The 26,931-nt window shown below is 35.3% G+C and overlaps 1 protein-coding gene across 1 annotated transcript in view; it reads left to right on the top strand.

Annotated features, from left to right (window-relative positions):
- The window catches only part of DNAH11 (dynein axonemal heavy chain 11), a gene marked incomplete at its 3' end in the record, with an annotated part of 228,403 nt that overhangs the window by 36,451 nt on the left and 165,021 nt on the right, over window positions 1-26,931 (top strand). The window contains 12 exon segments of the mRNA XM_083379026.1: window positions 2,450-2,608; window positions 10,444-10,527; window positions 11,258-11,416; window positions 12,623-12,745; window positions 13,690-13,812; window positions 14,238-14,462; window positions 16,824-16,915; window positions 17,165-17,291; window positions 17,414-17,566; window positions 23,632-23,859; window positions 24,336-24,467; window positions 25,676-25,836. Of these exon segments, the coding sequence (XP_083235152.1) occupies window positions 2,450-2,608; window positions 10,444-10,527; window positions 11,258-11,416; window positions 12,623-12,745; window positions 13,690-13,812; window positions 14,238-14,462; window positions 16,824-16,915; window positions 17,165-17,291; window positions 17,414-17,566; window positions 23,632-23,859; window positions 24,336-24,467; window positions 25,676-25,836 (1,766 nt within the window).

Genomic DNA, 26,931 nt, shown 5'->3' with positions numbered 1-26,931 from the left:
GTTATTCTTTTATTTCTGTCCCAGAGCGTTTGCCATGTGTCAAGGTCAATGCCATAACCCAAATTTTTAGCCCAAGTCAACATAGGGTCCTTCACTTGTTCCTCAAACAATTTATATCCCAAGAGCAAATTATATAATTTCTTTATCTGTTTATTATCTGGCCCCAATAATATTTTATCCAAGGCCGTTTCCTGGGTGTTTATCCCCCATTCTTTTTTATCTTTCCCGAATCTTGATTAAATCTGTAAATAGGCCCACCAATCTAGTTTTATTCCTTGTAATTCTAATTCATTTCTAGACTTCAATTCCCCCTCATCATTCATGATGTCCTTATATGAAATTATGTTACCCAAGTTGAATAGATTTGGATAGACAATCGCTTCATGGGTGGATAGCCAGACTGGTACTTTAGTATAGTTATGATTTCTGATTTTGTTCAAAATGTTAAATAATGCTTGCCTAATCCGATGTTTTTGAAAATGTGAAAATAATCCTTGTTTCTCAGTCCATAAAAAAGCATGCCAACCAAATTGTAAATCATGACCTTCTAAAGTCAGTAATCTTATATTTTTCAGAATTATCCATTCTCTAATCCAATTTAATATAATTATATATTATATAAATATATAAATATAAATATATATTATATAAATATAATATATAATGGTAATATAATATAATATAATGTTAATATAATTCCCAGACTGGCAATCCAAATCCCCCATTTTCCTTTGTATCCTGCAAATATTTCATTTTAATTCTTGGTTTTTTCCCTTGCCAAATAAAATTTAATGACAGTTTGTTCAGGTTTCGGAAAAGTTTTGAGTCAAGTTGTATTGGGATATTTTGGAACAAGAACAAGATTTTAGGCAAGACATTCATCTTAATCACCGCAATTCTCCCCAATAATGAAAGGTTCAAGTTTCCCCATCTTTCCAAATCTCCTTTTATTTGTTTCACTGTTTTATCGTAGTTATCTTCTATAAGTGAAGTGCATCTAGCCGTGATATTGATTCCTAAGTATTTTTTTTTACTATTTATTTACTATTTTTTTACTATTTTACTATTTACTATTTTTTTACTATTTTTTTACTATTTTTTTACTACTATTTTTACTATTCCATAATTCCAGCCAATTTTTCTTTCTGTTTGTTAGTCATATTTTTAACAATCACTTTAGTCTTATGTCTATTTATTCTCAATCCAGCGACTTCACCATATTTAATTAATTCTTCCAGTAATTTTGGTCCCGAATGATGTGGGTCCTCCATGATAAAGACCAGATCGTCCTGCTGCCGGTGTCAACCCCCCTCCGCCCTGTGCGTTCCCACAGAGAGGGCCTCCTCAGGGTGCCTCCAGTCAGAGAATGTCGGCTGGTGGCCCCCAGGGGGAGGGCCTTCTCTGTGGGCGCCCCGGCCTTATGGAATGAACTGCCGGTGGAGCTCCGGATGGCACCGGATCTCCGCTCCTTCCGGCGCGGGTTAAAGACCCATCTGTTTGAACAAGCTGGCCTGGCCTGATGGGGAGTTAATTTGGGTTTTTAAATATTTGTATATTTTACTGTTTTATCTTGGGCATTAATTTAATTCTATTTTAACTTTTGTAGTTTTGTACTTTTATTATCTGCCCTGTTCACCGCCCTGAGTCCCTAGGGAGAAGGGCGGTATAAAAATTTAATAAAAAACTAAACTAAAACTAAATGCTTGAAGTTTGAAAGTTTCCTTTTTAATATCTAATCCTTTTATCTGTGGTTCATTTCTAATTATTCTCATTAGGACTTCTAGTGTCAATATGAACAGCAGTAGAGATAAGGGGCAACCTTGCCATGTTCCCTTTTGTATTTGAAATTTCCTAGATGTTTCCCCATTAATAATTACTTTTGCTTCCTGGTTGGTATAGATTGTCCTAATTGTATTTATACATTTTTCACCCATAGCCATATAATTAAGTTGTTGATATAAAAATGACCATTTTACATATCAAAGGCCTTCTGGGCATCTAGAAATAGTAATGCCATCTGTTGTCCGCTGTGTAGTTCATAATATTTTAACATATCCAGTATTACTCTAATATTATGTTTAGCTTGCCTCTTAGCAAGGAAACCATTCTGGTCTACATGTATGAAGTCATTCAGGAATCTTTTAAGTTGTTCAGCTATGATTGTTGTGAATATCTTATAGTCCGAATTGAGTAATGATATAGGTCTGTAATTTTGAATTAATGTATAATCAGTATTATCTTTCAGGATGAGGGCTATATTTGCCTCAGACCATGATTTAGGCGTTCTTGCATCTTCTAATACCGCATTGAACACCTCCACTAAAGGTTGTACTAGAATATTTTGTTGTTCCTTGTAAATTTCTATCGGAAGACCGTCAGGACCCGATGCTTTATTATTTTTTTGTTCATTAATAAATGAAATTTTCAAATAATCATTTCTCTTTTGTAGGCAAATCAGGAACTAGAAAGAATGGAAGAAGAAATGTTGCACCTACAGGAATCCGCCAACCTTTTTGAAGTGACTATTCCAGAATACAAACAAATAAAACAATGTCGCAAAGAAATAAAGTTGCTAAAGGGAATGTGGGATATTAATATTTCTGTCACAGTAAGAATACTTTAAGAATATTATTTAATTCTCCAAAACAGTGTAAACTAACTATTATTATGTTATTAATATAATGCTTTGAAATACTTTAACATTTTAAAGGCCAATATTAATAATGAAGAATAAATATCAAACTGTCATTTTAGAATCAGAATTTAGGCTTTTTTTAAAAAAACAACCTAATCTTAGACTGAAAAATATTCTTTAAAAAATAATTTAATTTCAAAGTAAAAAAAAATGAATGTAATTCCTATATTATAAAAAGAGTTGAAAAATGAAATTAAAAATTAGTGAAAAAGAAAATTATTAGCAAAGTTCACTTATTTAGAAAGAAATAATAATTATTATTGTTTAAGATTTAATCTTCAGTCCAATTCACAGTGTGGGACTGGTATAAACTGTTGTTCTTGTTGTTGTACTGTGAATTTGGAAGGACTGTTTTGCAAACTAGGTCAAAGATGCATCTAGTTCAACATTCTGTGTCATTCCAATCAGATGCATTAAGTAAGCAGAATATGATAATCCTCTTCCACTGTAGCTTCCTAGAAGCTGATATTTAAATATTTGTGCTCCATGACCCTGAGAGTAGCATGTGGTCCTCATGATTAATAGGCTTTGGTAGTCCTTTTCTCTGTAAATTATCTAAATGGGTAGCCAACATCAACCTCTATAGTTTTCAGAATTGCATTAAAAGTTTTATTAGTCCTAAACTTTTCCATATTCTGGTTTTAGTAGATGATATTAATTCTGTGAGAAGAAAAAAAATCTTCCCTCTATTTTGCTTATTTTTCTTTACCATGTATAATACTTCCATCATATTTTCTTTTTACTTGTCTTTATTCTGAGTTCAAAAGCCTCACATTATGAGCTCTCCCCCTGATTATTTGATTGCCTTTTTGCCTTTTTTCATAATTCGATAATATTGTCTAGTGTATGATTAGATTTTTTTCAAAATGTAACTATATCATAGATTTTTGGATCAGGTATTTACAAAAAGGAATATCTAGCAACTCAGTCAGCCTTTTCACTGAAATAAAGAAAATACCTCCAAATCACTTTGGAACTACTCACTTCCTTTTTTTTACAAATTTTATTAATCTTCTAATATTACATTCACATATTTGAAAAGCGGTGGTGGCTGAGTAGTAGTAATTCAATTACGTACAGATATCATTAACACAGATTTCAAATTGCTACCATAAACATTTCCTCTCTTTCTCCCTTCATACATACTGTCTATTTGTAAATTTAAAAACAATTTTTACCCTATCAATCACATGGAAAATAACTTTCTTACATATGTCAATAGTTTTTAGTCTACACATATTCTAGTTGTTTTAACATACATTCTATTAGACAATCAATGACCTAATAGATTTTTCAGTTTTAATTTCCACTAACATTTAGATTTAACGTGATATTTATCATTCCCAAAATTTTTAATATACTCCCAATTCATCTATCACCATTCCTCACAAAATCTAATATTCAAAATACACATCTTGTCTACTTAACTTCTCACCCTCTATGTCATCAATTTAAGAATACAATATGATATCCTTCCTTTTTGGTAGTTTTCAGGTTTTTTAAGTAGTAATCAAAATTTCTTTTTATTTCAGTATTTAATGCTTCCTCTCTTACTCTTTGTATCTGCTATCTCTTGCTTAAACTAATAATTTTTATTTTTAATGTTTCATATAGACCTGTTTATTACTTTCAACAATAAGTTTTTAGCTTATCTACATTATTCACCTTTACATGACCTTAATGTACAAATCAATATTCAAATTAGCTATTAGTATTTATACTGCAAAATTTTAATGACCAAAAACTTTTCTTTATCTCAGTTCATAACAATGTCTTGTGTTCAACATGCACATCTTATCTATTTAAGTATATTTTGTTTTAGATTTCAATAAGATGGTCAAAACTCCATTCTTCTTCAGTCTTATTGTGGCTTTTTTCCTTTGCCAAATCATCTTCCATGTCCTTGTTTTTGGGTCATCAAACCAATCTCCTTGTAATGTCATATATATTAATTGATGTTGGCAAAACCATCCAGTCACCATTTTTTTGAGAGGAGTTGTAGAGATAGTGGGTCATCTCTTTATTCTTCCATATTGATGTGGTTCTGAATTATTTATCTTCTTATCCAACTTTTCTTTTTCTAGATCCTCTAATTTCTTCTGAGTTGTATAGGAAACCTTTTCCTTTTTCCAAGTTGTTGGTGTCTTTTCTGGATTTTCAAATGTCAACATTTGTTGAATAGTAGATTCTTCTGTCATAGTATTTAAATGTTTCATTTTTTCTATTCTATTTTGTATTGATGATTCTTTAGTTGTGGTCAAAGTTTGGGCTTTCATATTTGGGCTGTCTTCTTGTTCCTTCTCATAGCCTCTTAGTTTTTTATTGGCTGTGATAAGAGTTTGAATTATTGTTTTCAACATAGAAAGAATTTGTTGATCTTCATCCATAAGGAAATTTTGTTCCTGGTCTTCTTCCATATTGGTATTCTAGACTGAAGCTTTGCACTTAGAAAATCCAAAAGAGGCTTCCGGTGGCTCCGTGGCGCCGGAGACAGCCTTCCCGGGCTGCCCGCAGCTCAGCTGTGTGATTTTTCGCCCGAAACAGCGCCGATCAGCTGTTCGGGCGAATTTGAAGCCCCCTCCTCGGGAGAAGAGGAGGGGGTGAGCCCCCAGGTGGGGGTTGAGTTCTCCGGGGCCGCCTGAGCTTGGAGCTTGGGCGGCTGAAGGATTGAACTCCCCCGTAGCCTGGGCTGCTCCCAGCTGGCTAGCGTCTCTGCTCCGGACTTTATGGAGCAGAGCCAGGCGTCTGCGACCATCCCTGCTTGAAGGAGAGACTATGAAAGGAAAAGAGCAGGCAGAGCAGTACAAGAGGGAAAGATGAAGAGATGAAGAAGATTATTTTATTTTACTCTCAAGCTTGATGGACTTTGCTTAAAACTTAAAGTGAAAGTGCGTCACAATTGTAAGTAAAAGATGGCGGCTAAACCTCCCCCTAGAACTTTTCGGAGTGCTGGAAATTCTCCGGTGCAACAACAATCATTACTGCAGGCGTTGCATTCTCCTGATGTATTGACTTCGAAGGATCTTGAAAGACATACCCAGTTAATTCTGGAGTCAATGGGTGCTAAATTTGCACAGATGGAGGAGAAATTGGAGAAATTGGAGCAGAGAATGGAAGAAAGGATGGAACAGAAACTTAGAGAGATGAAGGCAGACATTTTGTCCTCAGTGCATAAAGTTGCTAAATGTGTGGAGGTGCTGGATGACCAAGTGCAAGACTTGACTCAAAAGAATGCTATATTAGAAGCAAAAGTTTTGGAAATTGAAGATTTAAAAGACAAAATGGATAGTGAACAGAGTCTGGCCCAATTTTACCAGATGCAGTTTGCTGTGAGAATTAGAGGCCTAAAAGAGAATATTAAGGAAGATTTAAAGCAGCTGGTTTCTGAGGCTTTTGAGGGGGTATTGAATCATCCAGCATCTGAAATAAAACAAGGTATGGACAAAGTGTTTCGTGTGAATTCGTGGATTGCTAAACAGAGAAAGTTGCCTAGAGATGTGGTGGTTTATTTTGTAAAAAGGGAAGTTAGAGATGAAGTTATACAAGCTGCCTATGATACCAAAGTTGTGATTGCTGGTCAAGAAGTTTTGGTTCTAAAAGAAATTCCTCCAAAGATTTTAAAGAGAAGGAAGGATTTTATTTTTCTTGTGCAAGAGCTCAAGCAAAGGGATATAAGGTTTAGATGGGAGATCCCAGCTGGGCTGAGCTTCATGTATGATGGCAAAAGGTACTGTTTGGGTAATGTGAAGCAAGCGCATGACTTTTACAACAATGTTTTAAATGTAACCCCATCAACACTTCTGGAAGCTGCAGAGGGATCTGGAAAAGGAGAACATCAAGAGGATGAAGATGGACTGATAGACGAGAAGGGTACAGGAGGAGTTCAAGCTGCAACTCTTTTGGATGATATTAGAGAACAGAGGGTGACGCGTGCTGCCTTAAAACGCTCAAAAAAGACAAAAAAATAAGACCAGCAGAAATCTATGGAACTTCCACAATATACTTATAGACAAGTGGTAGTTGTGTTTTTAAAAGTTTTGGGATGATATGTATGGTAACAGAATCTTTAATTTGGAATTAATGGACAATTTATTACAGAGGAAGAGGAAGAAAGTTTTGTGGGTTAATGCGGGTTAATTTGTGTAAGAACTATCTATTATAGTCTATTTTGGCTAGAGAGGTTAATAGGGATAGGTGTTTGTGATGTGTAAATGAGAATATGTTTAGGTAATAGGGAAATGTGGAAGAACATAGATGGGAATGATGCTAGTTTTCTTTTATTTTAGTTTTTTATATATATTTAGTATTGTTAAGGATTGGTTTACTTTATATAAGCTAGAGAGTGATGGATTTTAGAGTTTATAATTGTTAGTATATGATTGTTTATGATTGCTTTTTAGATATATACCTTGTATTTTGCTCTGGGAAGTCGGGGGGGGAGGAGGGGAAGTAGAGGGGGGGAGGCAGGGGAGGGAGGAGGGAGAGGGGGAGGGGGGGAGATAGGGGGGAGGTAGGGAGGGGAGGAGGGAGGGGGAAGGGGGGTTTCTTAAAGGAAAATTGTATTTTTTAAAACTTTTCAATAAAAAAAATAAATAAATAAGACAAGTAGAAAATCCAAAAGAAAGAAAAACTTTTTTTTCCCCTGGGTAAGGAACACAGAACCTTTCACAGCTGTTGTTTCGAAATTTTCAAGGTTATATATCTTTTAAAATTTCTCTTTGAGTCCCAAAGTTATTTTAATCTTTTCAGTTTTTCTTTTTTTTATAAGGAAAAACCCAGATTTTCAACAGAAGTAGATAATGAAAAATAAAAAAATAAAAAGTCTTTCAGTCCACAAGCTTTGAGAAACAAAGTTCCAATTGAGATTCAGTTACTTTTTCAACAATTTAAACACCTCTGGGTAGTTGGTCGCCACTCTTTCTGGAGGGAGGGTTAAAATCCCCCTTTTGGACTTCCTGTTCCTGTTTCCAGCAGAGCAGTCAGAAGATTCAGAATGCCGAACCCTTCGGCTGAAATTTCTTTCTGTTGGGGACCCTAAAGGGGCCAGAACCTACCCCGAAGAGGTGGAATGAAGGAAGAAAATCCCAGGGACTTAAGAGAGATGGTGGTCTCCCCAAACGGTCCAGGAGAAGCTTTCTAGAAACCAACAGAAGAAATGGCTAGCTAATTCCAGTCTAGCCATAGCTGAAAACAACGGAAGTCACAAGCTTTATATTAAGTGGATTTTAAACATTATGCTTGAATTTGGGTAAGAATATTAATTTTCTCTATCCTACCTATTTTCCTGAAGAAGAAAGTCCCAAAAATAAGAGATCTCCGGAAAAAAAAGAGGAGGGGGTTTCTACTCCCTCCTTTTGGTTACCGGATGTGGTGAAACTTACCCTTTAGAGAGAGAAAAAAGACTAGAAAGATCTGAAAAATGAGCAAACGCTGACACCTACTGGTGGGTCAGGATTTTTGTCTCTGACCTTCAAAGTTCTTAATAAGTACAGCTGTGTAAATAAAGTGAGACTAACAAATCTGAAACAATGAATACTTCACAAAAGGAAACATATGATAAGCGGCAACCATTTCAAAGGAAAATGATTTTAAACTACAAAGAAATACAGAACAACTTTGAGAGTATGAATCAACTTATCTCCAACTTAATTTCACTCCAAGAAATTTCCCAGGAAAATACAGTAGAGATGACTGAACATAATTCTGAGAATAGAGACTTAAAGATGGAACCATATAAAATAAAAAATCATGATTTAATTCAAGTGGGAGATATTTTAATGTGTCTAAGCAACTTTGAAGATAAGAAAAAGAATGAGAAAAAATACTTTATAGAGAAACGAATGATGCAGCAAAATACACTGATTAAGAAAGGCAATGGCCAGAGAAAAAAAGATTAAAATGGAAACCAAAAAAATAGATGATGGGACTTATCAGAGAAAATTCTTAAAAAAGAAACATTTGTTTGAATATGGCTAAAGAAATGGAAAAACTTTGGAATATACTAATCTTAGAGGGATGAATTTTTCAAACTAATACAATATGGTTTTTTTTCTTATTTTTCCTTTCTGTAAAATAAAGTTGAGATGATTTAAACAAATCAAACATTTTAGTTATTTAAATGTGACAAGAAAAGCATAAAATGTGTTCTGAATTAGAGTTAAAGGATTAGAAGATTAGATTTATTGAATGGAATGCTTAAAGTTTAAATATATTAAATATATTCTCAGCTATGGTAAAAAAGAACAAGAAATTGAGGGAATAAATATATATTAAATTAGGAGGGATACATATTTTAAGTAGCATGTTTTTTTATTTTTTTATTTTTTCCCCTCTTCTTTTTTTCCTCTTTTTCATGTCTCTCTTCTTTTCTCTTATCTTTCTACTTTTTATCTATTGCTTAAGAAATATAAAAGTGTGAGAGGGCTTATATGGAAAAAATAGAATTAAATCCACCAATGTAAATGTAATTAATTGTTGAAGAAACTGTCACTAGTAAGAATATTTAGAATTTGGGGGAGAAATAAACTGAAATAAGCATGGTAACAGGATTTGCGATAAGACTACTAAAATGATAAATAGGAATATTGGAAAAACTTTATACTTAATTGTTGTTTATCAAAATAGTGAGAATTGTTTTACTCAAATGTTGCAAAGAAGAATACTTTGGGGAAAGGGGAAATCAACTGAAATTAACATATGGAATAGAGATTATAGAAATCACTTGTTAAAGATTGTCTTATAAATGTTGCCCACATAACATACTGTTTACAAATTACTGAATGATTTATGTTCTGTTAACAAAAACCAATAAAATATATACAAAAAATAAAATAAAACCCCCCTTCCCTCATCACAGGGGGAAAAATGCTTAGCAGCTTAAGGAGGTACAGAAAATAATTAGGGTGTAAATGAGGTAGATCTTAACCAGTCTCTTCCACGCTGCTTTAAAAGTTGCCTGGTGGAAAATGTGACTTCGGCTGTTCACAGCCTCGGGATGAGCCATAATGGCCAGTCCTTTCATCCGCCGGTTTGGAGGGATCGCCAGGTCTAGTGGGAGAGTTGCAGCTCTCCTGCGATCCAGTGAATGCCCCTCCTTGCTGTTCGCTTGTTTGGGGTGACTTTCGGCTCTTTTCAGGGTACCCCAGTGATGCAAAACTGGACGGGGGAGAGAGAGCAAGTCTCCCAGCAGTCCATGGGGGCTGTGCGGCAAACCGGAAGTCCAGAGCTACTCACTTCCAATTTAGACCTGATCAATAAAAAACCACCACCACACTTCTTCTCCTCTTTCTCTTTTTCCTCCTTCCTTTCCCTTTTTACTGCTCCAAATAATTAGCCTTGTCAATATTCATTCCTAACTTCATGGATAAGCAAGTTTAAAAACATTGTTCCAATACAAGTCAGTGAAGTAGTCCATTTTTATAATATCCTTGTAGTCCTTTTCTTGTTCTTTGACTCAGTTATCAATACCTGAGAGGAGAGATCTTCTTTTTTCACCCTTACATTGAATACTAAGCTTGTTCAAGGCCTGGCATGTTGGTTGCAGAATACTCAGTATTGATACTACTTAGCTTTGGAGGAGAGCAAAGAGATCAAGGAAACTATATTAGCAATTTGCCACTATGGAAGCAAATAAGACCATTTAACACTGCTATTCTTCAAGCCGCTGCATCAGAGCCAAATGCATGGCTATAAAAGTATTTTAATCTTTGTCAAATGTCACTGACATTTCAGTGTTTCTCTTGTTTCAGAGCAGCATTGACGACTGGACCAAAAGGCATTGGAGAGAGATTAGTATGGAACAGATGGAGACTGAACTCAGAAGATTTGCAAAAGCAAGTGCTACAACTATCACCCTTCCTCCATTTATTCTGCTGCTTTACCTACTGTTCTCATATGTGGTTTCTCTTATGAACAAATTTTGGTGTTTTTTTCTCTACTCTAGCCAAATTTTCATGCAAGATTACTAAATCTGTGCAAACGTTTAGCATTCTTCATGAGGCATTTGCAGGATTTTATTTTGAAAAATGGGGAAGCTTGGTTAGTACTTTTTAAATGCAGGCACTATGATGCCAATCATTTGCAAAATTTGCTTACAGGTGATCACTGGTTCTCATTCATTCATTCAGCAATAATTTGAACTTTCAAGTCAACTGAATGAGTGATATTTATAGCCAATTCCCCACATTCTGGCTGTTGTAATGCCTCTATGGTCATGTGATCTGGGTGCTGGGCAACTGGCCTGAATTTCTGACAGTTACTGTACCTTGTGGTCATGTGATTAGGATTTGTGACCTACTTCCCAAGCAAAGTCCGTGGTCATATGAGGTCCTCACGTAACAACCTATGCTGATTCACTTAAGTATATAACTGGGGATTGACAGAAATTCCATCACTAAGAGGCAAGGCCACATGAATGTCACACTTTCCAACAACTTCACTTAGTGGTGGAAATTTTACTCCCAATATTGATGGAAATTTTAGTCCAATTATCATTGAGACTACAAAATAATTAGATTAGCGGGTGCTAAATGACACAAAGTATTTTATGATGCTTTCTCTTAGGAGATATGGTCATTGGATAAAGAGGTTCATTCTTGGAATATATATACAAGCCTGGAATTAACTATTAAGAATCTTTTGACATCACTGAGAGTTGTAATAGAGTTGCAGAATCCAGCAATTCGAGATCGGCACTGGTATCAGCTCATGGAGGCAATAGGCGTAAGGAATTTTTCTAATTTCAATGTAAATGCATTTCTAAATGTTTGATCATGTCTTTCATACAAATAAATTAAAAAAATCATTTTTTATTTCTTGAAACTCTTGATTTTTTTTCAAAAAATATTTCCCTTAATGTTATAATTTATGTTAATAATTTTGAACCTTTCCTCTCATAGCAGGTACCCTCTAGGTTGAGTTTCCTCCCCGGATCTGTATTAGACCTGGACATTTTATGGCCCCTGGATGCCCCTGTCTAGCCCGTGTGAGGTCAAAAGGAAATTAGAATTCAAATGTAAATAAGTGGACACCATACACACAATACAACTGCATTTTATTTTAAAGATGTCTACTTTTTTTTCAATTTACATATGTGCATGTGTGCATGCGTATGTACCTTTATGGTCCTATTGGTTCAGTCTTCCACAACATTCCAGTTTCTCATGTGATTCCTTGGGAGAATTAATTGTCTACCCCTGATCTGAGTGGTTTCCACCCTACTTATGTTTCAGAAGGCCTTGCTCTTTGTATAGGGTATATGTAAACTTTTCCAGACAGTGGATATATATTGTGTTGTTGCCCAGTTTTTTGCTTTCCAGAATATCTTCTTTTATGCTGGCATTATTGTTTTATAGTTGTCTTGTTTTCTTGTAAAGATTCCAGAATTCTTTGGAGTTGGGTAATGTATGGCTAAAATTAAAAAAATAAATAAAAGGAAAGAATATTTGTAATTCAACCTGGAATGCTGTTACTAGTTGTTCCTTTGCAAATTGTACAGAAACAATGGAAGAGCAGCATGTTATGTTGCTGACTGATTTATTGTAATGATATTACTATCTTTTTTCGGTTTGTTTTGCTTTTTCAGTGCTAATACATTTATGAGGTGTCTTCAGTGTTCTCTAAGCTAGTTATTTTCTTACCATTGCTTCATTACCCAAACTAGGTAAAGTTTTCAGTGCTCATCAGTGCAATGATGATGTTGCCTAGTTTGGGTAATTAAAACAACCAAGCTCTGAGGATACCAAGGATGTCATTTCATCCTTGAGCTATAAATATTCTCCTTCATTGGTGATATATGTATTTTAGACTTTTGATCTCTTTTGCTTCGACAGGATGAAAATAATTTTCCAGCATTATTGTAGGAATATTTGTGGTCCTGTTTCTTTCTTTCTTTATACATGAATATACAGTATTTTGTTGCTTTTTCAGGTTCAATTTTCCATAACTGAAGATACAACATTAGCAAATCTGCTGGCACTGAATCTGCATAACGTGGAAGATGATGTCCGGAACATTGTTGACAAAGCAGTAAAAGAACTTGGAATTGAGAAGGTTAATCCTATTTCTTTTCAGATTCTTTCCAAAATTTTATTCTGAATATCTTCTTGGATTTTAGAATTCATCAATTCTTATTTTTAAATAGAAATGAAGCATTAGAATTTTATCTAGCGAGTTTAAGCTCTTTTTCTGACTTTGATAGGCAATATTGTTCATTGTGATTTTATTTCCATTTCTATTTATGTTTCCTCTGCATTTTCAGTTGTACAATTTTACTAATGAGCAGTCAAGTACATTGTTAAATGGACTTGGTGAAATTTTAGATTTTAGGTATTATTCTACTAAAATTTCCTTCCGAATGGTGATATCTATTAAGTGTATTGCTGTATTGCTAAAATGAACTCTGATGTGATCAAATGTATGACCAGATTAATGCTACTTTTTGCAATTTTATTAATGCATACTCACATAATAATAATATAAGAGGCACAAAAGATGAAATTGAGTAAAATTAACTGAACATGGATGCAAATTGTATGTTTACACAATCCAGATTTAATTTTAGAAGTATTCCTATTAAAATCAAAATTCAGGAGGAGTGGAACAGAAGACAGCGTGAAACAAAGGTGGCCTATAAGAAAACCCTCTCACATTTATTTTTCCTAAATTTTGGGCCATTTGATAGTTGTTTATAAATTGATCTCTATAAAATATTTTGAATTTGAATTATTTTGAATTTTAAACATTCACGTCAAGTTCATAACATCCCATTCCCAATGTAAAATGGTTGCTTTGAGTGCAAATCATTGTTTTCTTTTGAAATATTTTGTAAATTTTATCAAATGTGAATCACTTGAATAGTACACAAAATCTACGATAGCAATAGTGTATAAATTTTATAAATTATGGTGATACATCTCAGGTGAATTGTATAAATATTGATTTAAACATTGCTTTGGTCAAAATGTTTCTAATCAGTTTTTCATTATGTTAACTAGATTCTGATAGAAATTAGTCAAACGTGGGCTGCTATGGAGTTTTCTTATGAAGAACATTTCAGGACCAGTATTTTCTTGCTGAAAATAGACGAACAGCTTTTTGAGACTTTAGATAATAATCAAGTAAGATCTGATTTACTAATGAGTAAATGTGCTTGTTGTTGAATTACTAATGTGCTTTTTAAAAAAAATGGATTAACTCACATCTCTGTTTTCACAATTTTATTTACAGTGAATCTTAGCTGTCCCAGATGTTAGTCTGTAAAATTATATGTGTTCTTGACTGTATATGGTTTAACAAAAATTCCTGTCTGTGTAGGAGTTTGCGAAATTACAGGTCCTTGGTGTCTTTCCTTTTCCCTTAGATAATATGGAATCATTTAATAATATGCTGTCCATTTGCTAGGTTTGAAAATGTCTTTTGCTGTGATTTACTGTAATAATAGCTTGCAGGAGATTTTTGTAAAACTTTTGCAGCTATGATTCTTCTGTCTCTTTGAGTAATTTTCTATATCCTTTTAATTTCATTTTGTTCTCTTTTTCTCAAGGTTCAATTGCAAACAGTTCTGCAAAGTAAATATGTCGAATATTTCATTGAACAAGTGTTAACTTGGCAAAAAAGGCTCAATGTGGCAGACTCTGTCATTTATATATGGATGGAAGTTCAGCGTACATGGTCTCATCTCGAAAGTATTTTTATTGGTTCAGATGACATCAGAGAACAGCTTCCTGAAGATTCAAAGAGATTTGATTGCATTGATGTGGATTTTAAGGTTAATGAGAAATAAGCCACCTAAGTAAATCATAATCAAAACTTCTGTTTCATTTTCATATGCAGATTGTACCAAAATTCCCATGAAAGTATTTATATACTTATGTATATAGAAAATAATGTATACTGTTTTAAGTAATTAACCATATTAATCTGTCCCAAGGACATCAATCCAAACAAATAGAAAATAAAATGATGCCCAAATGACATATATAAAAATATTTTGTGAACTTTTTATTATTTTCTTCAAACTGAATAGTATAGCAGTAGTAAGTAAAATTTAAAATGTATTTGTTGTTCTTCGAAATGGTTAAGGCATATTTCATGCACAAGTAAAACTTCAGATCAATAGATCTTTAATGAATATAGCATTTGAAGCCTTACTTCTTCTGAATTATTGTAAAATGCAGGTTTGGGTGATTTTTCTTGGCCTTAAGTAAGAGTATCTCAGCATTGCTGGTTCACTGCATTGCCATGAAGTTTCAATGCATTCTGACATTGTCAAAGAGATAAAGATGTAATCAATAAGTTTATGGATTCCATTCAAATCTTAATAAATCCATTCCTTGCAATTTGAAATGTAGAAAAGGGCATACTATTGCAAAGTGGTATTATTGAATTTTCAGCTTTTTTAAAAAAAATAAGGAAGCGGTAAGAAAAGAAACTATCTGAGCAGTACTATATATTACTATTACCTGCAGAAAAAAGGAAAAAAAGTATATTTCCTGCAGGAAAACATGACCTTAGCTGGTATTCGAAAGAAGGCAAGCAGAATCAAATTATGATAGGATATCCCAAAACATAAAGCTAGAGTGGAAGATTGAGAAAAATGTCCTAGAAGAAGGCAATAGAAACTATTTCCATAAAATTAATATGGATATGTACAGGTTGAAATTGACTCAAAAATGTTTTTATTATGCAGATAGTCCTCGACTTACAACAGTTCATTTAGCTACAATGGCACAGAAAAAAGTGATTTATGGTTGTTTTTCACACTTATAACTATTGCAGCATCGCATCCACATGGTCATGTGATCAAAATTTGGATATTTGGCAACTGATTAATATTTATGACGGTTGTAGTGTCCTGGGATCATATGATAACCTTTTGCAACCTTTTGACAAGCAAAGTCAATGGGAAAGCCAGATTCACTTAACAACCATGTTACTACCTCAACAGCTGCAGTAATTCACTTAACAACTATAGCAAGAAAGGTCATAAAATGGGGTAACTCTTTCACTTAGGAACAGAAATTTTGGGCTCAACTGTCATAATTTGAGGACTACCTATACAGGAAAAAACTAATTAGCAAGATAGTACAAGTATAAAATATTTCTCTAGAATTTCAGGCATCTTTTGGGAGAAATGAAAAAGCACATAACGAAAGTGTCCTTGTAGAGCATTTTTTTAAAAAAATATTTCTGTACCTCTCTTACTACATGTAATCCTGTATTATCTGGACATTGATGAAAATAGAAATGTGTGTTAGTATAAATGCGGGTAGTCCTCAACCGACAACCACAACTGGGCCCAAAATTTCTGTTGCTAAACAAGACAATTTTTAAGTGAATTTTACTCCATTTTATGATCTTTCTTACCACAGTTGTTAAGTGAATCATTGAGGTTGTTAAATGAATAACATGGTTGTTCAGTGTATCTGGCTTCCCCATTGACTTTGCTTGTCAGAAGATTACAAAAGAGGATCACTTGACCCTGGGCCATTGCAACCATCATAAATATGAGTCAGTTGCCAAAGGTCTGAATTTTGATCACATGACCATGGGGATGTTGCAAAAGTTGTATGTCATACAAATGGTCATTCCATTTTTTTCAGTGCCGTTTAACTTCAAATAGTCACTAAATGAACTGTTGTAAGTTGAGGACTACCTGTACCTTGCTACCATTTTTGAGGGATATGGAATTTTATTCCTTGCTACCCAAAGTATAGCTCTTTAAAATAAATACATGGTTTCCTAGAAAAGATAAAACATCATTTTCAATAAATTATTAATGTTATTTTCTTTAGGAAGATAGGAAAAAAAGTTAAATATGTCTGAAATCAGTATTTAATATATGAAATTGTCATAGTTATTTGACTTGATTTATGTCACTGTGCTATTCCTTTGAAATGTAGAAAACTACATAATGTGTGAGTAAGTTGTTTCCAGCAACAGTTGTTTTTAAAACCAGTACCACCGGATCAGGGTTTTTTCATGCAGATTTGAGAATAATTTATACTAGTACAAATATTACACTTAACATTCTGGAGATAAGGGAAATATTTTGTTTTCCTCAAAAATAAGGAATCAAATAAATCTTTTTTCACAAATTAAAAGAATTTTTTTTTGCTCCTGAACTTAGGGATTAATGAATGATTCAGCAAATACCAGAAATGTATTGGAAGCAGCAACCAAGCCTAATTTGTATGAAAAACTTCAAGATTTGCAGAATAGGTATTGTTGAGTCAGTTGTTTTCATATAATACAATTAAATATATAATATTTAGCAGTAATTATATATCATGATTTGATAATTGTTTAAAGTCTTATTTAAAATAGTATTGATTTTTAATCATAAATTTGCAGGGTTTAATAATACTGAAGAAAGTCTTGCACTATTGACATCCCATAATGAGCTATTAAAATTGTTGTTGAAAAAAACATACATTCTTAAACAGAAATGTTTTCCTCCTCAATTTTCAGACTCTCCTTTTGTGAAAAGGCTCTTGCTGAATACTTAGAGACTAAACGTTTAGCTTTTCCACGATTCTATTTTATTTCATCTGCTGACCTGCTAGACATTCTTTCAAAAGGAGCACAACCTAAACAGGTAAATTTTCTTGCCATTATATCTAAAGCATTAACTGCAAAGAAATACCATACAACAAAAAGAAATAAAGGAATGAGTAAACCTGGAGGTTTTTTTAATTGTATACTGTTTTGTAAATGCAGGTGACTTGCCATCTTATTAAACTTTTTGACAATACTGCTGATCTTAAATTTCAAGACAATGGAAATCAACACAGCAATATTGTACTAGGGATGTACAGCAAAGAAAAGGAATATGTCCCATTCAGTGGACAACTTGAATGTAATGGTCAGGTATGTGATGCACTGAAGTGTGATATTTTTCTTTGTGTTCTAAAGTTAGAAAATAATAAGCAGCACTTAACAGTCGCCATGTTGACTACATATAAAATACACATAAACACACATGCACACATATTAATGATAAGTCTCCTGGTCTGCAATTATGCAAATATAAACAAAAATAAAAATATTTCAGATTCTATTTTCTTTTTTAAAAAAATGAAATATGCATTCTTAAGGGACGATGCATTTCTGTTTTACCTAACTATTCAAATAAAATGGTCCTTAAAATAAATGTGTTAAGATAATTACATTTTGACGTTAATATGCTCAGCAAAATAATTATATTAGTTTACAATGACAATTCATAATAAAATCCCAGGTAGCTTCCTATTCATGTGTGTTTTTAAAACTTCTTTTTAAAATTGTCTCCTAGACTCATCTGGATAGTATTACAAATTTCTACTTTGAGTCATCTATATAAATTTCAAAATTTTCTTATTCACCTCTTGTTTCATTGTAGTCCTTCATTTTGGAAATGATCAATGGACGTTCATGTTATTGAACACATTTAATGATGAGAGAATTGGGAGACAAGCTATGTTTAAACACTTTGGGCAGTGGATAAGGCAATTTAGGCTGCCTTTTGTTCTGAAATTAAATTTCATACTATGAACTGTCAAAATAAATATATATATTTGAAAGACTTCAAGAGCAACTAATACCATTATAATAATCAAGGCTTAAATTCCAAAGGCAATAAGAAAATGTTGATTATGCTTCTGTAGGGATAATGTTGTTTTGGATCAAGTTAATGTAGCACAGTGTGTTGGAAGACATAACAAATCTCAAGCATATTAAATTACGATCATAAAATTATGTAGGTTCTTCCTTCCAAAAAGAAATCTTGAACATACTTTTGGTCGGCAACCTGCGGCTCCGGAGCCGCATGCGGCTCTTTGAGCCGTCTCTTGCGGCTCCCAGCCGCCCGGTGCGCGCGCACCTCTTCCAACGGGCAGTGGTGCGCGCGCACCTCTCCAAATGGAGAGTGGCACCGCCCGTTTGGAGAGGTGCACGCGCACCTCCCCGAATGGGCGGAGGTGCGCGCGCACCTCCCCAAACCTTTGGAGAGGTGCACGCGTACCTCCGCGCGAATGGGCAGCGGTGCCGCTCTTTCAGGAAGCTGCCGCGGCCCATCTGTGAAGCTGCCGAAAGCGGCAGCTTAGCAGACGGGCCGCGGAAGCTTCCTCAAAGAGCGGCGCCCCTGCCCATTGCAAGAGGTGCGCGCGCACCTCTCCGAACGACCGGAGTTGCGCGCGCACCTCCCCAAACTGCTTTCGGCAGCTTCCTCAAAGAGCGGCGCCGCTGCCCCTTCGCACGGAGGTACGCGCGCACCTCCCCAAAGGTTTGGGGAGGTGCGCGCGCAACTCCGGTCGTTCGGAGAGGTGCGCGCGCACCTCTCGGAATGGGCAGGGGCGCCGCTCTTTTTGAGGAAGCTGCCATGGCCCGTCTGCGAAGCTGCCGAAAGCGGCAGCTTCGCAGACGGGCCGTGGCAGCTTCCTCAAAGAGCGGCACCGCTGCCCATTCGCGCGGAGGTACGCGCGCACCTCCGGTCGTTCGGAGAGGTGCGCGCGCACCTCTCGGAATGGGCAGGGGCGCCGCTCTTTGAGGAAGCTGCCACGGCCCGTCTGCAAAGCTGCCGAAAGCGGCAGCTTTGCAGACGGGCCGTCGCCGTCGGGCAACCGGGAACCGGTTCCATCTCATTTTTTAAAAAATGGCAGCCGTGTGCATCCGCGCATGCGCAAAAAAAACCTTTTTGCGCATGCGCGTGCATGGACACACGCATGCGGCTCCCTCTTTTTTTAATTTGTGATGGAACCGGTTCCCAGTGGCTCTTTTTCTTTTTTAGGTTGCCGACCCCTGGGTTAGGTCATGCAAAAGATTCTTAGTATTATTATTCTCTATGCTGTCAATGCTGCTAACATCAAATGTTATTGCTTGACAAGAGATGAAGAAGTAGCCATTTCATATGTTAAACTTGTGTATTGCTTTAAGAGATTGAGTTTAAGGTTGGGAGGGGGGACGAGTAGGATTGTACCTTTAAGGCCATCTCTAACTAAAGAAGATAAGACCTTGGTGAATTTTCTAACGGAAGGGAAACTGATTCTTTAAATTAATTGGAGAATATGATTAATGACAAAATTAGAAAGGTGGAGAATTGTGTTTTAATATATTGTGCAAGGGTGAAGATTTCAGATTCCAGCTTCCTTCGAGCAAGCATTTGCCGGTGTATTAGGCTAATAAAGGACTTTTAAGGTAAACAATGCCTCAGAGTCACTTGAAAAGCCCATACATTGGAAACTTGACAAATGCTCTTTCAACGAATGCAGTGATAAAACAATTTTATTACTTTTTTCATGCTTTTTACTTTAAATTACTTTTTACCTTAAATATTCTATGGCAACTTGTCTTGACTGAATACTTTTTTTGCATGGTTGTTTGCTTATTCATTTGTTCTTTTAAATGTCATGTGCTTTACCGCTCTGTGATTTATACACATGGGCTGTGTTCCTATGTAGCTCTACATTCTAGAATTTACAAAAGTGTTTGCTGAGTATCTCATTCATACAAACAAGCCCTTCAGTTTGTTTTTACTATCACTGTTTAGTTTATTGAAACATATAATTTAACACAGAAGTTAAAAAAATATATTATGCTGCATCCACTAAAAAATTGCCAACTCATTTCTGTATAGTGAAGATACACCTAGGGAAACAGGTCCAGAATCTAAAAATTGTCATAGAGTTGGTACAAAGGTTGGCTACAATTCATGAGACTTCCCAATCCTGATCATTTAGTAGGTGGCACACAATCATCATATAGAATAATCTGAATAGTTTGTAATTAGAGGGAGATTAACTCTGCAAAACAAAAGAGTGACTGAACATTTCAGAAGCACGTGCATTACTATTTCAATTTCAAAGTCTGAGCTGATGCACAAAAACTCTTGGCAAGAGTTTACCATTGTTTCTCAGGTGTCAGAGTTACCATTGTCACACTGAGGTGACAGTGTACATCCCAACCACCATCAGCAGATGCTAATACATGAAAGAGGCAATTATTCTATTGTCAGAATGAAATTTGGTTGTAAAGGGTTTTCATAAGTGCTTCAACAATATTGTTGATGTAAATATTAAATTATTGAATGGTCTTAGAAATCGGAATAGGGTCGATCAGTTCTGAACTATTTGAATATTGGACTTGAACTGTAATCCCTTCATGCAATGTCATAATTGATTACAAGAGCCAGTGATTGACAGAAAAAACTGCTCTTTGATGCCACAGTTTCTCATGACAGAATATTAGTATACTATACAGAGATGATGTATAAAGTAATATATTGATCAGCAATAGAAAAATCTTATTTAAAATGGGCTTGCTCCATTGTGAAGATTCTTTCTTGGATAATCCAGTCAACAAAATTGCAAAAAATATTTATCTTATAATTTGCTAATTATACATACAGTAGTAAGATAATAATACAATAGTTAGTTGGACTGAATTTGTCATCTTTCAGACCACCAAAGAATTACACCTTCATCCTTGAACTATTTATTCTGCCTCACCTGGGAGTTGTTTCCTTTCTTCTTAATGGTTTCCATTGCCATTCCTGGGGCACAGTTACAACTTTTTCTAACTCTAAGAACTTATCCTTTGCTCTGGGTATCTTTTAAGGTAAATCTTAGATTTAAATTCCAGCACAGCATAACTTCTGATGCAAAGATCACCACTCTGCCATTCCAATTATTTCTGTCAAAACTATCCATTTTCAGGTTTTGTTGATTAATATAGCCTCATAAGCCCCACACCCACCCTATATTCTGAGTTAGATGATTATACTTCTAAAACTATTTCTTTCTATATTATCACCCAATGTACAAGTGGACAAAACACACAGTTCCTTAGAAGATCTCTGTGCTGGAGTCAACAAACTATAGGATGGCAAACGCTTTTGACCTTGAATTTCAGCTGTCTTCTCACATGCTAGAGCAGGACTTTTCAACCTTTTCACAGATTGTACAACTTTTAGGACATGACAATATTTGAGTACCACCAGTGCTTAGCAAGGTGTCAAAAACTTGATGACTAAAAAAAGGGGGGGATTTTGGGTTTTACTTATTAGATTCATTTTTTGTTATAGAAATGGCTAGTTTATATTATGGAGAAGTAAAAAGTTGAGGTTGAATGTTAATGCTTCCTTCTACTGCAACAGAGGAAGTCTGTTCTTTTTCCCTTCTCCCCCACACTTCCCCTCTTTTTCCTCCCCACTGTGTCCTACTGTTTGCTTTTGTATTTTTGTATTTTATTCTATAATCTAATAAAATATTACAAACTGTAGAAAAAAGGAAAATAGAACCAGTTTTAATTTGTTTGTTGGCTGTTCCTTTGCTGAATCACTTTCCATTTGCACTGACAAATGTATGATGAACTTATCCATGTTTATTAATATGCACCACTACCAACTAGCTCAGGGGTCTTCAAACTTGGCACTTTTAAGACTTGTGGACTTCAACTCCCAGAATTCCTCAGCCATCATGGCTGGTTGAGGAATTCTGGGAGTTGAGTCCACAGGTTTAAAGTTGCTAAGTTTGTACACCCCTGAGCTAGCTGGTTGGCCCTTCTTCCTCTCTCCCTTTTGAGCTCTTTCTACAGTGTAGTAAGAATGCACCCAACCCCAATCCCTTCCCTGTACCCTTAAAGACACAGGAATCAAGTGCAAAGCAAGAAAGGTTCACAAAATAAAGAAAGACATAAACTCCAGGTTTTTTTCTTTCTTTAAGCTGCCTCAGGTGTGTCATGATGTTGCAGTCTGAGACTAAAAGGCTCCAGCAATTGCAAAAAGCTTTAGCTTTAAATTAAGCCTGTTTACCTTCAAAGAAAACTTTCTAAAAGCCATAGACATACTCAAGATAAGGGGGTAAAACTAATTACATTTGTTTAAAGGGATTAAAACCTTCCCTGTTGTTGTTTTTTCCCCCCTTTCCTGCCCAAACCACCTCCTTTTATAGCCTCTCCTCTCCTCTCCCCCTTTTTCTTCAGTTCACCTTGTGCTGCTTCTGGAAGTGCCAATCAGCTGGAGGCAATCAGATGGAGTTGTGCTGGCTCCTGAGGCTTCTGCCAAACCCAGACAGTCCTGTAGCTGCAGCTGCCTCTCCATCAGGCTTGGGTCACTTTGGCTCATTTCCCTCCCCCACTACATTTCTCTGGGACAGTCATGTACCACCTGCCATGTGGCAAAGTACCACAGGTGGCACACGTACCACCGGTTGAAAAGCCCTGTGCTAGAGGACCCAATATATAAATTGGTTCAAGAAGCTGTTGCGTCATCCTGTATCAAAGAATCTCAATACTAGCTAAATTTGTTCAATCTTACCAGGGTGTTCCCTTTGCAGTTCCCTCCCCAATTTATCTCCTTACCATCAGTGTGCTTCAAGATATTATTAACAAGCTCACCGCCCTGAGTCCTTCGGGAGAAGGGCGGTATAAAAATCCAATAAATAATAATAATAATAATAATAATAATAATAATAATAATAATAATAATAATAATAATAATAATAATAAATAATAATAATAATAATAATAATAATAATAATAATAATAATAATAATAAAATGTCTCACATTCTTTCTGAATTAAAAAGAAAAAAAACCCAGACACTCATGAATAAAAACTACATCCATCAGAACTATGATAATTGGACACAAAAGTCCAATTGATGCAATCCCACGTTCATGATCACAACACCATAAGCAATGTCTGCTCTTTTGCTTCAGAGGTAGGTGTAGTGAAGTGAAAAGACAAGCTGGGATATGGAATATATTGCATGAGCAAGAAACTATTCAATAGTGATAATTCATTTGTTGGTGTTGTTTCTAAGATAACCCACTGAATTGAATCTTATATAAGTTCATTGAAGTAGGACTTCACTGAAATAAAGCTGACAAGTTAATTATAAGTGCAACTAATTTTCTGTGAATTGAATCCAATGTGCCTAATTGTTACCTGAAAAGGTAGAAACCTGGTTAAAACGTCTGGAAGATACGATGCACGAATCAGTGCGTTATCACATCACAGAAGCTATCACTGTTTATGAAGAAAAACCCAGAGAACAGTGGATCTTTGATTATCCTGCACAAGTAGCACTTACTGGTTCTCAAATCTGGTGGACTACAGATGTGGGAATAGCATTCAGCAGACTTGAAGAAGGGTTTGAAACTGCTTTGAAGGATTATCATAAGAAACAGGTATTGCTGTTACCCTTATTTATGACCTACCAGACCATATCTAAATAGAGTTTACAAATTATATGTAAAATGGGGGGAAAAGCTGTTTGCCATGCAGCAAAACTGTAAAGCAATTTCATTTTTACTTATTTATATTCTGCCTTTTATTATTTTTGCAAATAATTCAAGGCAGCAAACTTCCTATTTTCACCATAACAACAACCCTGTGAGGTGAGTTGGACTGAGAATGACTGGCCCAAGATCACCCAACTGGCTTTAATGGCTAAGGTGGGACTTGAACTCATGGTCTCTTGCTTTCTAGCCTGATGCCTTAAACATTAGAATAAATTGACTCATTTGGTGAGATAGATGGCTATATAAACCAATGTAATAAATAAACTGATCAATCAATCAATAAACAAATTATATAACAGATGAATGTCAATGATTTGGTATATAAAATAAAATATGAAATTATTTATGTGTGTCTTTCTCAGATTGCTCAGCTAAATGCTCTTATTGCTCTACTGTTGGGTGATCTGACACCCAGTGACAGACAGAAGATCATGACTATTTGTACAGTAGATGTGCATGCAAGGGATGTGGTGGCAAAGCTTCTATCTCAGAAGGTAAACCCACTAGTCATTGTTTAAGATTTTGACCACAATTCTGAATCTATCCTGAATCTAGTATAAACCTATTTCCTTAGGGGTAGGCAACCTTGGCTCTTTTATGACTTGTGGACTTCAACTCCCAGAATTCCTGAGCCAGCTGGCTCAGGAATTCTGGGAGTTGAAGTCCACGAGTCATAAAAGAGCCAAAGTTGCCTACCCCTGCCTTAGACTTAAATACTTTGGCTGACGTGCTGTTCTATATCTGCTGCAGTCTGCCTGGAGGAAGAATATTTAGCATCCATTTAATTTAAATGAGAGATTCCGGTTACCTCTGGGCTCTAGCTGAGACCCCCATTTGCTTCATGGATTAGTATTTCCTAAAAATTCACTTTCTCTGTTCCTCTGTCATATCTATCTGAATGTGGGAATGTGGATTGAAAATAAGTGCTTTAGATCAAGCGAGTGAGAGCTAAAAAAACCCCACAAAAATAAATTTTACAAACTGAGACTAGAAAAATATCAGCAAAAAACCAATTCATTATGTTTTATACCTTCATCTTCCTCTATACCTTCTGCAGTGGATTATTAGTGGAAATAAAATAAGGAACGTTGTCTATATATATTGTTATATTTAACACTTCTTCTTATAAGACTTCCAAAGGATTGCATTGACGTTCCTTAGAGGGTGTTAAAGACACAAGTTTCTGTAACCTTAGTTTCTTAGTTTCCATTGATATCATTGACATTTTAAAGACAATCCAGGCAGTGTATGATGTTGCAAATGCTAGACAAGAAACAAATGAGATAACAAAGATATAATTGTTTGATGGAATCCAAAGTGTGTCAATAAAATCTGATCTGAGGAATAGAATGATATGAATGATGATGAAAGGCAGATACAACATTGACTCATGTTAAATACCTGCAGTTTGTTTCTTGTAAATGTGAGAATGGAAGAGAAAATTACCTTGGCAGAAATTATAATATCTGTAGCAACTAAAGCCTCCATTAAAAAGGCAAGATTATATTGCATTTTATTTGCTATGGTGTAAGAGTGCTTGGGAATGAATCTAAACTTTTATAATTGCAGACACTGGAGTTATATATGAATGACTGTGAGTAAGGCTGGTGAAGATTGCATAGGCGTTTTGGCATCAACTGGATTCTTTATTCTATAATAGCATCTCCATAAGTAACAGTTTTACAATATGGTATTTTTATAGGTTGCTAGTTCCCAAGCTTTCTCTTGGCTGTCGCAACTACGCCATAGATGGGATTGGACCCTGAAACACTGCTTTGCCAACATTTGTGATGCTCAGTTTCAGTATTATTATGAGTATTTAGGAAATACCCCTCGGCTAGTTATTACACCTTTGACTGACAGGTAATATTTGTCTAATAGTGGCCCCTCCCTGACTTATCTTACAGAATTTACTATTATGCACAAAATCTCCAGTGAAAAAATATTATTATTTATTATTTTACGTACACTTACAAGTTAGTATAATTGCATTAGGTTACAAAATGTCCCTATCTAATCTCGTTAGTATATATGGGAAGGCTTGGGTTGGCTTTTTAAGGAGCTTATAGCTCTAGGATGAATGAAGCATCTCTGTTTGGAAAATTAAAGCAGAAAGATTTTTGGAAAACTTGCCAGGGTTTTTCCAGACTGCACAAAATTGCATACACAGCCACCTCACCACCTGCAAACCTTTGCACAGTTCTATTAGGTTTATTTTCAAGAAATTAATTGAAATAAAAGTTTGGAATAGAAGAAATGAGCAAACTGCATACCCAAGAAAGGGAATGTCAGATTTAATAGTATTTTATTTTTTGTATGCCATAACTGCTGAGCTAAAGAAACATGTAAGTATTAATGCAAGCTAGATTCCTACTGTCACCACTGCTAACATCAGATGTTCTTGCTTTGACAATATATGAAAATGCAGCCATTTCCCCCTTGTACTTGTGTGTTACTTTTAGAGTTAGAATTAGATGATGCTGGGGGGGGGGGAGAGAATGTGTATGGGAATTAGTTAGACATAACAACCTTGTAGTGGTTTTTTCAAGGTTGTTTGAAATAAGAGATGACAAGGAATGGCGGGTCAGAGAATTGGAGGGAAGGTCAGCATTTCAAACTAATTGGAGAATGTGATTTATGACTGTTAATTAGAGGAGGGAATTGTGCTTTGATATTATGTGTGTAGGGGAGGAGAATTCAGATTTTGGCTTCAACCATGTACGTGCCGATGCCATATTATTTGAATAAAGATTCTTTAAGGTAAACAATGTTCTTTGAAGAGTAACATCTGTTGGAACCATGACATTAAGCCAAAATCTACAAACTTTCCAAACTTTCTAGGGGTACTGAGCCCCAGTCACTGTTCCTAGATTTTAGGGAAGCTGACAAAGATTTGGGAGATTTCATCATGGAAAAAGAAATTGTTTGAAGCCAGCAACCCAGCAACAGCTGCTACCC

This window comes from Vipera ursinii, assembly GCF_947247035.1.
Source record: "Vipera ursinii genome assembly, chromosome: Z".
NCBI classification, from domain to species: Eukaryota; Metazoa; Chordata; class Lepidosauria; order Squamata; family Viperidae; genus Vipera; species Vipera ursinii.
Note: the sequence above shows the minus strand (reverse complement) of the source record. Positions and strands in the feature narration are given on the sequence as shown.